We start from the raw sequence: 15633 nt of genomic DNA, 5'->3' as shown, positions 1-15633 counted from the left end.
CCCTCTCTTAGCACCCTTCAGCAACTGCTGCAGCCCAGAGACCCTCTTAAGTGGCCTGCCACTCAGTGTTCTATGAGTGTAGCTCCTCACTAAGAGCACTGGAATAGCCCTGTACACCTGCAACCTAAGGTTGCTAAAGTCTAGCTAGACCTCAGCTTCAGTGTTGACTGTCTGCTGAGTATGTGATGGTCCTATCTTCTGACAGTTCAAACCCAAGAGAACCTGAGCATTCCCTGGGCTTAACACTGTTGGTAGGGTACAGTAGTACTACCTAGGAGACCAAACCCGATCCTCCTAAGTAATACATCACAGGACAACACAGTGATGGGCTGCAGTGCACACTTCTGTGGGCAAGACAGACCCACTGATCTCTAAATGGGTCCAAACCTGAAGCTTAAACCTGCCTCCTGCAGGCTCTCCAGCTCACCACAGAAGTTGGAGCCAACGTGGGGCGGGGGGTGGGGATGTCAAACGCAAACTATGCTTCCACAGTGTCTGTCTGTGTCAGGGCACCAGAAGATGTCACTCCAAGGTCCACAGACACATACCTTGGAGAAACACTGCAAGTTCAATCCCAAAGTATTGAAATGTTTTAAGCAGGAAACAAAAATAAAGTTACTGCATGGGCACCGTTACATTGTTTCCAGTGGAACCCTGGAAGTGACATCATTACATCACCTTAACACATTGGCGTCATAGAATAAAAAAAACATGGGGTTGGAAGGGACCTCCACGACCATCTAGTTCAACCCCCCGCACCGTGCAGGAGATTCACAATACCTCCCAGCCACACACAACACCCAGTGACCCCAGAATATGACAAAACAGCATCTGGATCCCTGGCCAAACTGGCCTGGAGAAGATTGCTACCTGACCCCAAGGTGGTGACTGGCATTACCCTGGGCTTGTAAGAAGGGCCACGAGAAATAAGCACTGATGTAACCCTTCCTGCCCTCCCTCTCATGAATCAGCATTGATGTCAGATGGCCATGTCCAGGTTTGTGCTGAAAATGATGTTATGGTGCCGGCCTGAGACTGATTATGTTTTCCCCACCCCCAGACTCTCCCACTTGTTGACAGCGCTTGGCTGACAACCCTGCAGTGACCGCTTAAGGAGGAGGCAGTTTTCAAGTGATGTCACATCTCCCCACTAGCCACTCGGATGGCGTGAACCCACTGCAGCTGTGGCCCCTGCAGCTTCATCACCTCCCAGCACCTGCTGCTAAGGCGCCCCCTTGTCCTTCCGTTCAGCAGTGTTCCGTGGGGGCGGTCGAGATACTCTCTGCAAACAGGAACTGCTGCGGTCAGAGCAGTTCTGAGATATTTAGTCAGCAATACGTGGGTAACTCAGCCTCTTTGGGGACAACTCTCAGGACGGTGAGAAGGTCCTGACAGTTGTTTTAAATGCTCGATTCAGCTTTAAGTGATGCGATTCAGCTGACGCAGTGAATGCGGTGGAGAAGAATACTCCTTCCTCCAAGTAATCATTCAGAAGCTGGACTTTGAATTACTGAGCGGCGAATGAACTTGGTATCTCAATAATGGAACAATCAGCATCTCACCACCCGACCTCACGTTGCTCATTTTGAAAGCAAGCTCAGGGTGGAGGATGAAATTATAGCAGATGACTTGCAGACATTATTATTCCAATGCATTATTTATTTTTATTTTATTAGTGCAAAATTATTTTTTAAAAATAAGAAAGCAAACAGGAAATTTAAAAAGAAAAAAGAAAAAAAGGCTGGTTACAAAAATGCTATAGGCAAATCTATACATGGGTATCTTTAAAAGATTTCCAACTATCTAAAAATAAGTCCATGCACAGTTGCCTTCTATATGCAACACGTTCAAACATTGAAAAGTTTATAAGGTCTTCAATCCAGTGATGTACAGGAAGTGGGATTTTTGTCTTTCCGATGTTGAAGTGTAAGTCTTTTAGTAACAGGAAGGGCATAGAAAGTCCATTTCCATTGACAATGGGTCAATTCCAAGAGACAGGCAAGTAGTTTAACAGTACATTAACATTCTCAAAAATGAATGAGTTTTCTAACTCAAAATTAATATGACTAATAGCTTCCTCCCAAAAGGGTTGAATGACTAAACGTCCAAAGTATATGCAAGGCGCGGCGAAGAGAGAATGCTCCCTAGTTGTCTTGGCAATGGGCAGCAGAATCCACCAGTTACAGGGTTGACAGCGGCTTGAGTGACAGGGGAAAGTATAGCCGGTCTGTGGGCTGGGTCGTGTTTGCAATTGCCAGCTGCCAGTGCTACTACCCCACCAGAGGACCACAAGGCAGAAAGAGCCCTAGGATTGGGCTTGCTGCACCCCAACAGAGCCGCTTGCTTCCAGAGGATCCCTTACCACAGGGGAGAGTTGGTGCAGACTGGGCACCTGCCCACCCACTTGACCAACCCCCGTTTCTGACAAGGGCCAGGCCAGCAGCTGAAGCACTGCTCACTTGCAAACTCCCCACTCTGCCATTGCTCTGGGAAACAGAACCCCCTCCTTGAAAAGGAAGCCAGCGGGACCCAGTGAGGGTCGCACCCACAGCCCCTGGCACCCAGCATCAGCCCCTCAAGTCTCAGAGAGGCAGGTCCTTATAGGCAAGTGGAAGCAGGCTCTGAAACGAATGATGAGAATGCCCATTGGAAACAATGGGAGAGGCTGGAGGGCCCATTGGGTGTGATAGGAGCCAGAAATGCCCATCGACTTGCAGCAGCTCCATTGAAATGCATCACTGAATGCAGGAGCCATGCTCTGGTGCCGGGATGACAGCCTCTGGGATGGAGCGACAGCCTCCAGGACCGGGGGAACTGCCCTGGGGGCAATCAACCCATCTCTGGCACAAGATCCCCGAAGTCCATCCCTGCCTCTGCAAACAGCAAAAGGGGGAGTGTTCTGGCCATGCAGGGGAGGAGCCCCAGAGATCCCAGGATGCCACCCCACACCCCACGCACGTTCAGGCATCAACCTCCCCCCCCCACCTGCATGCAGGTCTTCCACCTGGCTTATCAGCAGCCATGTCAGAGAATGAGAGTCCTCTGTTGTGCCCCCCACACTAGACACACACAGGCAACACTCCATGAACAAGCAAGCATTGGGGGGAAGGGAGGGGAGAGGGGAGGGGAGGGGAGGCCAGTGTGGATGAGCAAGCCAACTGCTCTGGATGGCAGTTGGGGGCAGCTGTCTCCCCAACTCCTTCTTACCTGTCAGTGCACCTTGCCCCTCCCTGAACCCAGACTCAGGAGATGGGTAACCTGCAAGGGAACTCAAGTGGTAGTTGTTAGTCAGACATTCTGGATGTGCTTCTCCTCCCATGTGTGAGTGTGAGGCAAGCCCAGAATTTCGCAAAGTTCCCCCTGAGCACTCTTGCCCCGCCACTGTGATCACCCTCTCCCGCCTCACACTTTTAAGTCCCCACAGTAGGGGGCTCTCAGGAAGAGCCTCCAGCCGCCTCTCTACTTAACTGGGGTCATGAGCACTCTGGCCGGAGGTTGTATAGGGTGCCCAAGGAGATGATTGGGTGCGGGAAGGGGGAGCACTCAGCTGCTGCAGATTGGTCCCTGTGGAAGTCAGCATCCTGTGCTCCACTGGGCACCTGGCCACCGCAGCCAGGACCTGGCGAAGGGCCTGGGCAGAACGGCGCTAGGCCGCTGCTCCTGCAGAGGGAGGGTTATGGTGGCATAAGTCCAGGATATGCCAGTGTAACTCCTGGTAGGCTCCCTAAGTGCTTTTGGACTCCCCCCTTAGGATTGTGCTGTTAGTCAATGTAAAGAAAATAAATTTCCAATATATTTTGCCAAATGCTTTTTCAGCATCAAGTGAAGGACTAGCAACTTGATTAGATCTATTTCTATTTAATACAATCAGATCAGCAACCAATCTAAGATTATTAGATATTTGCCTGCTTTGTATAAATCCTACCTGATCTACATGCACCAAAGTTCTAATAACCATTTGAAGTCTGTTAGCAAGAATGGCAGTTAATATCTTGGCATCAATATTCATCAAAGAAATAGATGGAAAATTTGCATATGCATTGTGGTCTTTGCCTGGCTTTGGAATGATAGCAATATAAACGATCCTGCAGTGATGCTGGCAGTTTTAGCGTCCATCTGTTGCACTCGTATACCAATAGCCTCTGTCAATTCCCCAAGTTGTTAAATTGACTTATCAATTGCCTTATTATTAGCAGAAAATTCTTTTAGTTGCTCAGATTGTTTTTCCACCTGAACCCCCATATTTTCAACAGAGAAATGACTTCTCCCCGAGCTTCCTCACCAGCTCCAGGGAAGAATGGAGGGGCCATCTTTGTATCTTTCCCCTTATGGCTCATCGTTTAGATTTTTTAAAATTTATTTTTAAAAATTATAAGTTGAAAGCAAGAGAAAATACAAAACAGTAAATAAAGGCAAATTACCTCTGCATCAAAGAAGACAGGTGCACATCAGTGCATAACACACGAAAGAGATAGAAGTGACACAGAGTTGCCTCTGATTCCTTTGCCATCGTTACTGGAAGCCCAATGCATTATGAGTGTATTGCACTGCTAAAGAGCTGTATTGCTTATGCTAGTAGGGTGAGCACGGAGGATACTTCTGAAAGTCATTAGAAAGAATCCAAGTGCGAGCAGCAGTAGGCCTCTGCTCTGGATGGCATTGGATGGGGGAAGGGGGTTGCTTGCAGCAACCGGAACTCTATGTTAAGGGGAAACAATATTAATTACTCTCAATGTGTCTCACAAGAGGAAGCAACTGCTTTTTTATTATAGCACAAATATTGTTTGAAATTGGAAGGTTATTCTAAACTGTTACCATCATCTATGTATCATTAACTTCCCTGTATAGAAAAGAGATTAACAACCGTGTCAATTGTTATGGAAAATAGGTGGATGATAACTGCATATTTTTTAATATAAATAAGTTTCCACATATACCACTTCTTCATGCCCTCCCTGCCCCCGGGTTGGGGGATTATTTATTCTAACAAAACAAGGAACTTTACAGTGGTGCTGAATCTTAGACAGCTTGTGTGCTGATGAAAATGACTACCTGTTGCTACAACTTCAATCATCTTTCAATGATCCAAAGGAAAACAGTTTTTTGCTACTATAATACTTCTATTGGACTGTCCTTAACAAGTCTCATACTGAACGTATTTACATGTAAATACAACACCACAACTTTAATCCAAAAGAAATACTCATGAATACAGATGCAGTATGAGATTCGAATTCAGCCTTTTCATACTCAGGATTTGCAATCAGAGATGGGCACGAACCGGGAAAAAACAGAACCGTGCGATTCGTGGTTTGTCACATTTCACGAGCCACAAGCCATGAACTTTCACGAACCTGCCTTGGTTTGCGAACCAGTTCATTTGGTTCATGAAAACGTCACTTCCGGGTCAGCAAATTGTCACTTCCAGGTCAGCAGAAGGTCACTTCCTGGTCAGCAGAAGGTCTGCAGGAAGTCCACCCCCTGTCGCCTAGGAAACTGATTGATAGTCACCAGGCTGTCTGCAGTGGCGAACTAAAAAATGAACCAAACAAACTAGTCTAAAGTTCATGGCGGTTTGTCAGAAATGGGTTCTGATGAACTGCCGATTTGTGAACCATGAACCAACCTGGTTCGTCACGAGCTTTGTATTTCAGTTCATGCCCATCTCTATTTGCAATATGGGACTGTTCTTATTTCTTGAACATATGTATCCACATTTCTCTCTCTGTTTTTCTCCATGTCTCCCACCTTCTCGTAGTGCCCCCCCCCCCATTAGAATGTTGGATTAGGATCAGGAAGACAGCCTACCTCACATGGTCGTTGTGAGGATAAAATGAAGGAGAGGAGACTGCTGTATGCTGCCTTAAGAAACTTAGTGAAAGGGTGGATAAAAGTGTATTAAATATATTAATGTGTAGCTTTCTTCCTTGTCTCTTTATTTTATTTTATTTTAATTATGTCATTTATAGTCCTCCTTTCTCACTGAGACTCAAGGGGGATTACACAGTGTGAGATTAGTACAGTCAATATCAAGGACAATTTCATAAACAATGCCATAGGGTAAATAAATAAGTTTGCAAAGACATAGCATTAGCAAGAATCGAATACAGAGTTGAAGAAATGCTGAAACAGAACATAAGACCATAACATTATTATTATTATTATTTATATTTATATCCCACCCTCCCCGCAAGCGGGCTCAGGGCGGGTCACAACAGAAGATAAAATATACAAGATAAAATCACAATCAATTAACACAGCTTTCTAATAAAACACTTGCTCGCCGTATAAAAACCATATAACATCTGAAGGAGGTGGAGGTGTGGCCATGTGTGGTTGCTCATATATGGGGGGTAGATGGTCAATACCTCCTACATACATAGAGGAGACCGGGAGAGAGGCTCATTTGGTGGAAACCCTGATGGCCTCAACCATACACCTGGCGGAACATCTCTGTCTTACAGGCCTGCCTGAAGGAGACAAGATCTTGGCGGGCCCAGGTGTCCTCAGACAGTGTTCCACCAGGTCAGGGCCAGGACCGAAAAGGCCCTGGCCCTGGTTGAGGCCAATCGAGCCTCCCTGGGGCCAGAGACCACCAGTAGGTGCTTCCCGGCTGATCTCAGCACCCTCCGGAGAGTATATGGGAAAAGACGGTCCATCAGGTATGCTGGTTCCAATCCATTTAGGGCTTTATAGGCCAGTTTGGTGTAGTGGTTAAGAGCATGGGACTCTAATCTGGAGAGCCGGGTTTGATTCCCCACTCCTCCACAAAGCCAGCTGGGTGACCTTGGGCGAGTCACAGTTCTCTGGAGCTCTCTCAGCCCCACCCACCTCACAGGTTGATTGTTGTGAGGTAATAATAACACTTTGTAAACTGCTCTGAGTGGGCATTAAGTTATCCTGAAGGGTGGTATATAAATCGAATGTTATTATTATTATTATTATTAATCCCAAAACCTTGAACCTGATCCAGAACTCCACGGAAAGCCAGTGTAGCTGCTGCAGAACTGGAGTTACATGTGTCCTGAAAGGCACACCCATCAGGACACAGTCAGCAGTGTTCTGGACCTGCTGTAATTTCCGGGTCAGACTCAAGGGAAGCCCTGCGTAGAGTGAGTAACAGTAATCCAATCTGGAGATGAACTTTGCATGGATCACTTTTTCCAACATAATGCTGAAACAGAACATAAGCAATTCTAGGGCTGACATAGGAGCACATATTTAAAGTAACAGATAGTAGTAAAGTCAACATAGTGGTGAAGTCTATGGTCCCTAACTCATTAGCAGAGCATCTGATACCCCCTCTCTACAATTCAAAAGCCTTTTTGAATAGTTCGGTTCTGTATTGTTTGTGGAAAGCTAGGAGAGTGGGAGCTCTCCTGACCTCTTCAGGCAGGCCGCTCCACGCCAACTTATGAAAACAAATTCTATTTAGGGGCATAGAAAGAGAAGCACACTAGTCCAGTAGTTTGGTAGTACCTCTGTGTGTCAATAGCCCCATTTGGAACTCTTAGCATATCCTTACCCAAATTTGTCACTTCTCAGACATCATACCATCCTCTGGGTGCATGGAGGGAGTGAGAGAGGGAATTCACACAAGAGACGAGAGTGGATGGTGTTGTGAGCCTGTACCATTTCCTGAACCATGGTTCATAATGATATCTGCACCGATCCTTCAATTAGAGGCTATTCATTATTAGAGCAGCAAGAATAACCTAATTACGCTGGGCTGTATAGTAGCTGGGGTGCTAGATTAAATCCAGGATACCTGTATTCAAATCCCCACTCTGCCATGAAAGCTTACTGGGTGACCTCGAGCCAATCACATGCTCTTAGCCTAACCCACCTCACAGGGTTCTTGTTAGGATAAAGTGGGCAAGGTGTTACCCTAAATGGGGAGTCTCCTTGCGAGTTGGGTAAACTATCATATAAGGAGAATCAGCGAGGGGGGTAACTAGCAGGATCTCCACCAATGTATACCAGGATCGTTGCCTTAGAGAACTCTTTCAAAGAACCAGGCAGGTGTTCAGCACAAATGGTTTTATTAAAGAGTCAAAACCACACACAACATACATGCAGAGCTAACTAGAAAATAGGGAGGAAAAGGGAGAGGAGTACAGGGTCAGTTGATTTTTACCAGTCTAGAAGATAGAGGACGTCCATAAAGAGTAGCAGCTGAGTGACCAACACTTCACGGCAAGAAGAAGGCTCAGACACGCATCTGAGAGTGTGCACAAGGACCCAAGAACGCACACTCTGAGCACATGGCAGGGCAGTCCAATTATACTGGGGGACATGCCCTGGGGTAGGATCATGTCTTCTCCCAAAAACAATAGCATAATGGCTGTCTCAGGAGGTGAGACAATAAAATGGGAAAGTCTTGCTTAAACCTCCCTGGGTGTTACTAAACGTAAGAAAAGTGATTGATGACCCGCAATTAGCAGAAAGGGTTATCAGGTGCCTGATTAACTCTGATTAGGAGGGAGGGGAAAGATCAGAAGGGGTGGGTGATCCATTCAGGAACTGCTGGAAGACCTCTTTTGTTCTTACATCTATGCGCATCTCCAGGGTGTGGGGCTGCTAGCCAGTCCTGCCTCATGACTCACATTCCAGTAATTTTCCATATCCAGCCAGAGTTGGGAATGATCCTGCCTAGCCAGGCAACACACCATGTGCTTGAAACACATGGGGGAAAGGCTTATGATATGTCCGTATTTATAAGCTGTCTTTTCAGTGTGAAGGAGAGTTGGACCGCTAACAAAGGGAGCATTGTGGATGCTGCTCAGGGGGAAGGGTGGTATAAAAATATATTAGATAATTAATTTCAACTTAATTATGACTATAATGTTTTAATTTTGTGCTGAGGTAAGATCTTTCCCAGATGAATGTTGGAAGTTCTTTTCTTTTGTCCACAGGGCAGGCACACCACGGCCAGGTCTCCTACATTGCTCCTCCGATTCCTTTGGACTCTGATCTGGAAAGGCAGTCATTTAAGGGTGAGTTGTTGACTTAATTCTTCCTCTTGGAGAATGTTTATTAATTAGCCAGAGCATGATTATGGTTTATGATCCCATGTCCGGAGCGGAATACTCTGAGACTAAGATGTTCTTTAGATTTGAAACAGATTTGAAAGCATTCACGCTTCCTAGATATGATCTCCCTCATTTCTTGTATGTTTCTCCTAAGGAGTTGTACTGAATTCTTTTATCAACTGTATGCTATCATATTTTCTGGATCTAAGTATTCTTTGAGGCCAGCTAAATCCTATGACTCTTACATTCACAAAGAAAACTGCCGATATTTGCACTGAAAACAGGTTGCTACAGGCACATTTTTTGTTAGCATGCTTGGATTCAGAAGACTTGTGAGTTCCGTATTGTTCTCAAGATACTTTGAACATTCTAAACCAGTTCAGCAGTGTATGGTGGAGAGGTTTCAAAACATATCATGGACTTCAGGTGTCCAAAGTGGTTCAAAAACACAGGAACCCATTTGGAAATCTGATATGATTGTAGGCTTGGTTCAAAAAGAGTGCTATCAGTTCTGTATCGTATCTGTTTAATTTCTGGCTTAATTGAATACCATGTCAGAAGCTAACACTTCTAGGGTTATGCTTATACGAACAATCTCAATGTGGTCATCAGTTTCTGTTAGGCTTGCCATTCCCCCATGTGGGGCAGGGAAGTCCAACCCCACCTGCTGTCCCCTGGCTCTGCCCACCTGGCAGGGGGGGGGAGCATGGGAGGAGCATGTGTAGGTCCTCATCCATGACCCCTATGACTCCTCCATTGCGCCGCAAAATAACAATTTTCAAGCACAACACAGGAACATGGAAGTACACACCCACTTCATGAGTGAGGGATATAAGTACCTGGCTGCTCCCCAACCCCCTGCACCCCATATGGGCAACCCCAGTTTCTGTTCAAATCTCACCCCACACACACACACACACACACACCATTTGTTTGACCCTTACTGTCCCTGGAAGGTTTCCAGATCCAGGTACTGAGAAAGCTGTAATATTTATAAGTTGCATAAAAGGGATAATTTCACCAGGTGTGGCTTTTCCATCGTGGCCAAATCCTTTCATCTGTGCAACTCGTAGGGGCTTTTGGGGGGTTTGAGCAGTCCCACCCAGGGGAGGCAAAGTGCAACTGGGAAAATGCTACTGGGGAAAGGATTAATCTTCCCAGTCCTAGTAACTGCATGTCTCTGGCATGAATTACGCCTCTCCCCCCAGACTATTTATTTAAAAAACAAAGTAAAACCGATCTATTCCTAGGTCTCTGGATGGTTCCTCTAACTTAGCCCTGAGTCCTGGCCGTCCTGTGATATCTCTGTGAATAAGCAGAGTGAAAATAAATGAGATGGTTTTGCATATTGCAAGTAAATGATTATGCTGGGAGTGACTCTGGAGTGAATGTATGCCACCTTTCAGTGGCTGGCAGATATATTCATAACGACTGTTTTTTGTTTGGGGGTTTATTTTTAAATTTCCTCACAGCTAACATTTACCTACATTATTTATGTCTGGAATGCATTTCCCCCTGCCCCTCTGTGCACTAAGAGTAACACTGAGAAGTACGTAAACTCTCCTAGTTTACTGGCACATTAGTGTCACTATCCATTACCAGGTAATTACCTCATCCCACTGCTCTGTACGGAGACTTCGGAGCGGCCCTGTAAATCTCCCTGTAAATCCAGGCTCTGATTCAGCATTCGCAATTAATGTTTGTTCTATTCCTATACTCCTCATTAATTAGAAAATATTTTTTTAAGCATTAGCTGCACATACGAAGCACCGTTAAATACTAGTTTAAGCCTACTTTTAGGAGAGCCAGCGTTACTCTGTGACCAATATTTTACGGGATTGTTTATGCTTATTCATATGCAGATTAATTCCACAGGCAACTGAGAGGGCTTTTTCTGGCAGCTGGAAAATTGCGTCTTCCTCTGGCTGTTTTGCTAGGCGGAGACTGAGGGGACGCGGGCTTGTTTGCATTTTCTTTGTAGTGTCAGCACAGTCACATTATTTCTCTTTCCCTTCCCCTTGTTTCTTCTACACAATGACACACACTCTTTCCTCATGGGACTGATTTAAAGGTTTGTATGTCATGCGTTCTTAAGGCACAGCCCATAAGCATAGTTTCAGGTGGATAGCCGTGTTGGTCTGCTTTAAATGAACAAGATTTGGGTCCAGTAGCACCTTAAAGACCAACTAGATTTCCAGGGTATGAGCTTTCAAGAGTCAAAGTTTCCTTCATTAGATACATTTAGAAGTGGAAATATATAGGGGTTTATCCTGCTAGAAGGTGAGAGTGGTATTTAAAGAAAGGAGAGTAAGGTGTAATTAGCTTGGAGTGTGAAATCAGAAAATCAGCATCTGTCATGAGAAAAGAAGCGAGTGTTCCAATTAAGCCCTGAGGGATTCTTGAATGCTCCTTTCACTACAGATGCTGATTTTCAGCGACTCTAGCAAGCTAATTGCAGTATTATTATACCTTAGGTAAAGGTAGTCCCCGGTGCAAGCACTAAGTCATTACTGACCCATGGGGGGGACATCGCATCACGACATTTTCTTGGCAGACTTTTGTTGTGAGGTGGTTTGCCATTGCCTTCCCCAGTCATCTACACTTTACCCCCAGGAAACTGGGTACTGATTTCACCGACCTCGGAAGGATGGAAGGCTGGGTCAACCTTGAGCCGGCTATGTGAACCTGGCTTCTGCCAGGATCGAACTCAGGTCATGAGCAGAGCTTGGGCTGCAGTACTGCAGTTTATGACTCTGTGCCACAGGGCTCTTATACCTTACACCTTTCCTTTAAATATCCCTCCCACATTCTGGCTGGATAAAACCCTACATACATTCACTTCTAAATGAATCTGAAGAAGGAATCTACTTGGCGTTTAAGGTGCTACAGGACCCGAATCTTGCTCTCCATAAGCATAGCATCCATAGAACTTAGCAGCACTGTTTATCTATCAAATTTATAAATACCCCACCAATCATAGCCAGCCCCACTTTTTTGTTGCTGGAAGGAAGACCAGCCCCATTCGGCAGGTTGATTAGGCAAAGGATGACGAATTTCTCAAATTAAACTGGAAACCAAGGTGCATGGGTCATATAGGACATGAATTTCCAGTCTCCTTTCCATACTCTGCATCCAAATCCTGCCCCCAGATCTAAAAGTCTTGACTCATTGATGGTATCCAGGTAGGTAGGCATCTGTATCACCAGCACTTCCTCCTATACACCCCCAGTTTGTGGGGTGAACCACTATTCAGCCCCCCCCAAATACTCTGGTTCAACAACTCCAGCAGGCACCCTATGCTCTTGTTGAGGCCAAAATAAAAGGATGGCCCTCTTTGCTGTTTGCCTTGTTCAAATGATGATGATGATGATGATGATGATGATAGCAGCATTTGATTTATATGCCGCCCTTCAGGACAACTTAACACCCATTCAGAGGAGTTTACAAAGTATGTTATTTTTATCTTCATGACAATCACCCTTTGAGGTGGATGGGGCTGAGAGAGCTGTGACTGATCCAAGGTCACCCCACTGGCTTCAAGTGGAGGAGTGGGGAATCAAACCCAGTTCTCCAGATTAGAGTCCCACCACTCTTAACCTCTATAACAAACTGTAAAGGCCAGACAACTCAGAGGGGGAGGGGGGGTCTAATTTGGACTCCAGAAAGGGTGTGCTGGTGAGGGAAAATTGAGCTTTCTTCCTTGTCAAAACTCCACTGCTTTATGTGCTTCTTTCCAGAGCCCAGTGCCTTTCCAATATCAAAGGCAAGCTGGGAGAAAACCTGAAATGATAGCCTCTTTATACCTCTGATGATAAAATTAGCCCCCTTTAACAGGACCACAAAAAATGACCCTCCATGCAGAAAAACTAGTTTCTATTCTATCCTTTCCCCTGATGTGGTAGGGTTTTTTTTTAAAGCTCTAAGAATTTCTTTTGTATGAAGGAACATACAGAACCCTCACCCATATCCTGAAGTGGTGCAGGCCAGACTATACTACCTCAATGAAACTCACACCACACTTTGCACCTGAAATGGTGGTTGAGATGGGAGGACCCCCCTTCTTCGACTGGCCTCCTTCCAGGGGGGACATTGTCCCCCAGTTCGTATAACATCTGTCAATTCTCCACCCGCCCCATGGGTTTTGGTGAGGGAGGGACAATGTGAGTGCCGATGTATTGTCGAAAGCTTTCACGGCCGGAGAACGATGGTTGTTGTGGGTTTTCTGGGCTGTATTGCCGTGGTCTTGGCATTGTAGTTCCTACTACCTCAATGGAACCTCAAGGAACCTCAAGGAACTACAATGCCAAGACCACGGCAATACAGCCCGGAAAACCCACAACAACCAATGTGAGTGCCATTGGATTTTATCAATTGAATCTGGTTTTATTAGGCTACCTGTTTCTACATTTTGATGTAATCCATAAATAAATAAATGGACTCATCAGACCCAAGAATGTTCATAGGCAGAGCTCAGCACCTTCTCCCTGAAAGGTTGGAACACCAGCAGCTGCCTCACCTGCCACGTGCAAGGGGCAGGGCCCTTTAAACACCCCACAAACTGATCTTCCCAATGTCCAATACCCACCAAATTTGCAGGGGACATAGTCCTCACTATCCTCAAAGACCCCCCAAGTTTCAGAGAGATTGCACCTCGGGAAAGGCATGATTCATGGGTCTCCCCCTTTGCTGTCATTTTCTCTTCACGGTGGCAAAAATGGGACTCTCTGCTGGAAGTACTTTGGAGAGTTAAAACCAGAAGGAAAGCCAGAAGGAGTTCAGACAGAGTTCAGTCCCTGCCTCCAGTTGCCAAGGGAGTGCACGTGCCAGACTGTCTGGCTTGACAAACGGCTGAGGAAGGCAACGAAGGAGGCTTGCAATGACCACTTCTTTGTTTGGAATGGGGCCTCACTAACGGCTTGTTCGCGAACAGATGAACGGGCTGTTCGTGGGTTTTTTCCATTCGTACTGCTGTTCGTGCCCATGTCTACTTCTTGCAAGCAATGTGCTGTCTTTCACCAGAGGCCTTTATAGCAGGAGTCACCTACTGGAAACAGTTACATTTCCTTTGCTAGCAGAGTTACCTAATCGGAAGCATTTTCTCAACATTTATCTTCAAGCAATTCAATTGTAGAAAAATAGAAAAGTTTTTGAGGTAGATTCCATTTACTGCATTTCTTCCAGAAAACTGAAGAAAGAATCCTAGTCTAAAAGTAAACTTTCCCTACATGGCATGGCCAGCTAATTAAACATCACGGTTGCAGGCAGGTAGATGGATTAGGCCTCCAGGGCAAGAAAGAGATTTAGGTGCGTCCTTCATCTTTGGAAGCCTCAAGAAAGAGGCTTGCACCATATTGAGGACTTCTGCCATAAATGACTGTTTGTCTTGTTTCTCTCTGTTATGTGGGCATTGGCAGAGTGCATGCTAGGAATAAGTGGTGTTTTTCCTAAAGGAATGTCTAGTGAGTGACCCTAATGCCAAGCTATGCATGTGTTTATCAGTTGCAACAAGCAAAGGAAATAAGATCTCGGATTAGTGAGTCCCACTAGTCTCCCACTTTAGATCAACCTTTTCCTTGCCCAAAGCAGCTGCTGCATCTTAGAAGTTTTGCCTTTAAAAAAAAAAACCAAACACGTTATGACCTTCTGATGTAGAAACTTGGGGGGGGGGGGGCGGGAACAGCAACAAGTTTCTTTCCATTCACTATTCCAAATTCTTCTTATTATGTGAAAGGACTTTTAATATGCACGCTAATTAAGAAATGTTTTATTAACATTTTTACATTTTTCAGAAGAAATGGAAATACAAGTCACATAACAACATGAAAATTGCCTTTATGAGCTTGCTAACGCAAGTTGTGTTAATTGCTCAGAACAAATGCATTTCAGTGCCTTTTTGACCAGCCGCGGAAGCGGTTGTTGTTGTGGGGTCAGGGAGGCAGGAAGGTTCTGTTCTGTTCTTGCTGATCTTCATGTAGCTTTGAATCCCAGCCAATGTTATTTAAAAGGCATTGCTCAATCCAGCCTTTGATAAAAGTACCCAAAGTTACACCGAATTACCTTTTCTTAGCGATGTTGTTTAATTTATGCACAATTCATTAATCTACTCGTGTAGCTCTGTGCCAGATCTTCTTAAGCCCCCTGGGAAGAAGAATCTTGTCCAATTTCCATTTAATACCAGTTAAGATTTTTGCTGCAAAAATTGTATTCTCAATTAATTGTTTTAATTTACAACACAATCCTCAGCATTAGCAAAAAATACAACTTCAGGGTTTCATGGAACATCACAATCCATTCTGTCCTGCCTTTTCATCCAATAGATCTCCAAGGCAGCTTGTAGCACTCATTGTGTGCTTTAAGTCACAGCTAAATCAGGAGACATGCAGGGATAGACCTGTGAAAAACTTTTGCAGTGTCACCCAAAGTCTGAATGAACCAAAATGTCTTTAAATGGCATCAGAAATGGCAGGCTAGATAAACCGTGCAGAGCCGCAACATCTGACTGCAGCATCTCAGTTGTGGCTACTTTAACTTTGCTTTGGCAGGTGGAAAAGACCCTCAACGGAAGGGTTTATTTTACGTTTGAGGGCCAGAATACAAAGGA

The 15633-nt window shown here is 45.3% G+C and overlaps 1 protein-coding gene across 1 annotated transcript in view; it reads left to right on the top strand.

Moving 5' to 3' along the window:
- The window catches only part of ADGRL3 (adhesion G protein-coupled receptor L3), a 673348-nt gene that overhangs the window by 359908 nt on the left and 297807 nt on the right, over positions 1–15633 (top strand). The window contains exon 6 of the mRNA XM_055002453.1: positions 8916–8996. Coding sequence (XP_054858428.1) covers positions 8916–8996 — 81 coding nt within the window. The remainder of the gene's footprint in view (positions 1–8915; positions 8997–15633) is intronic.

Source organism: Eublepharis macularius, chromosome 18, assembly GCF_028583425.1.
Source record: "Eublepharis macularius isolate TG4126 chromosome 18, MPM_Emac_v1.0, whole genome shotgun sequence".
Taxonomy (NCBI): domain Eukaryota; kingdom Metazoa; phylum Chordata; class Lepidosauria; order Squamata; family Eublepharidae; genus Eublepharis; species Eublepharis macularius.
The sequence above is the reverse complement of the archived record's forward strand: the minus strand, read 5'-3'. Positions and strand labels throughout refer to the sequence as shown.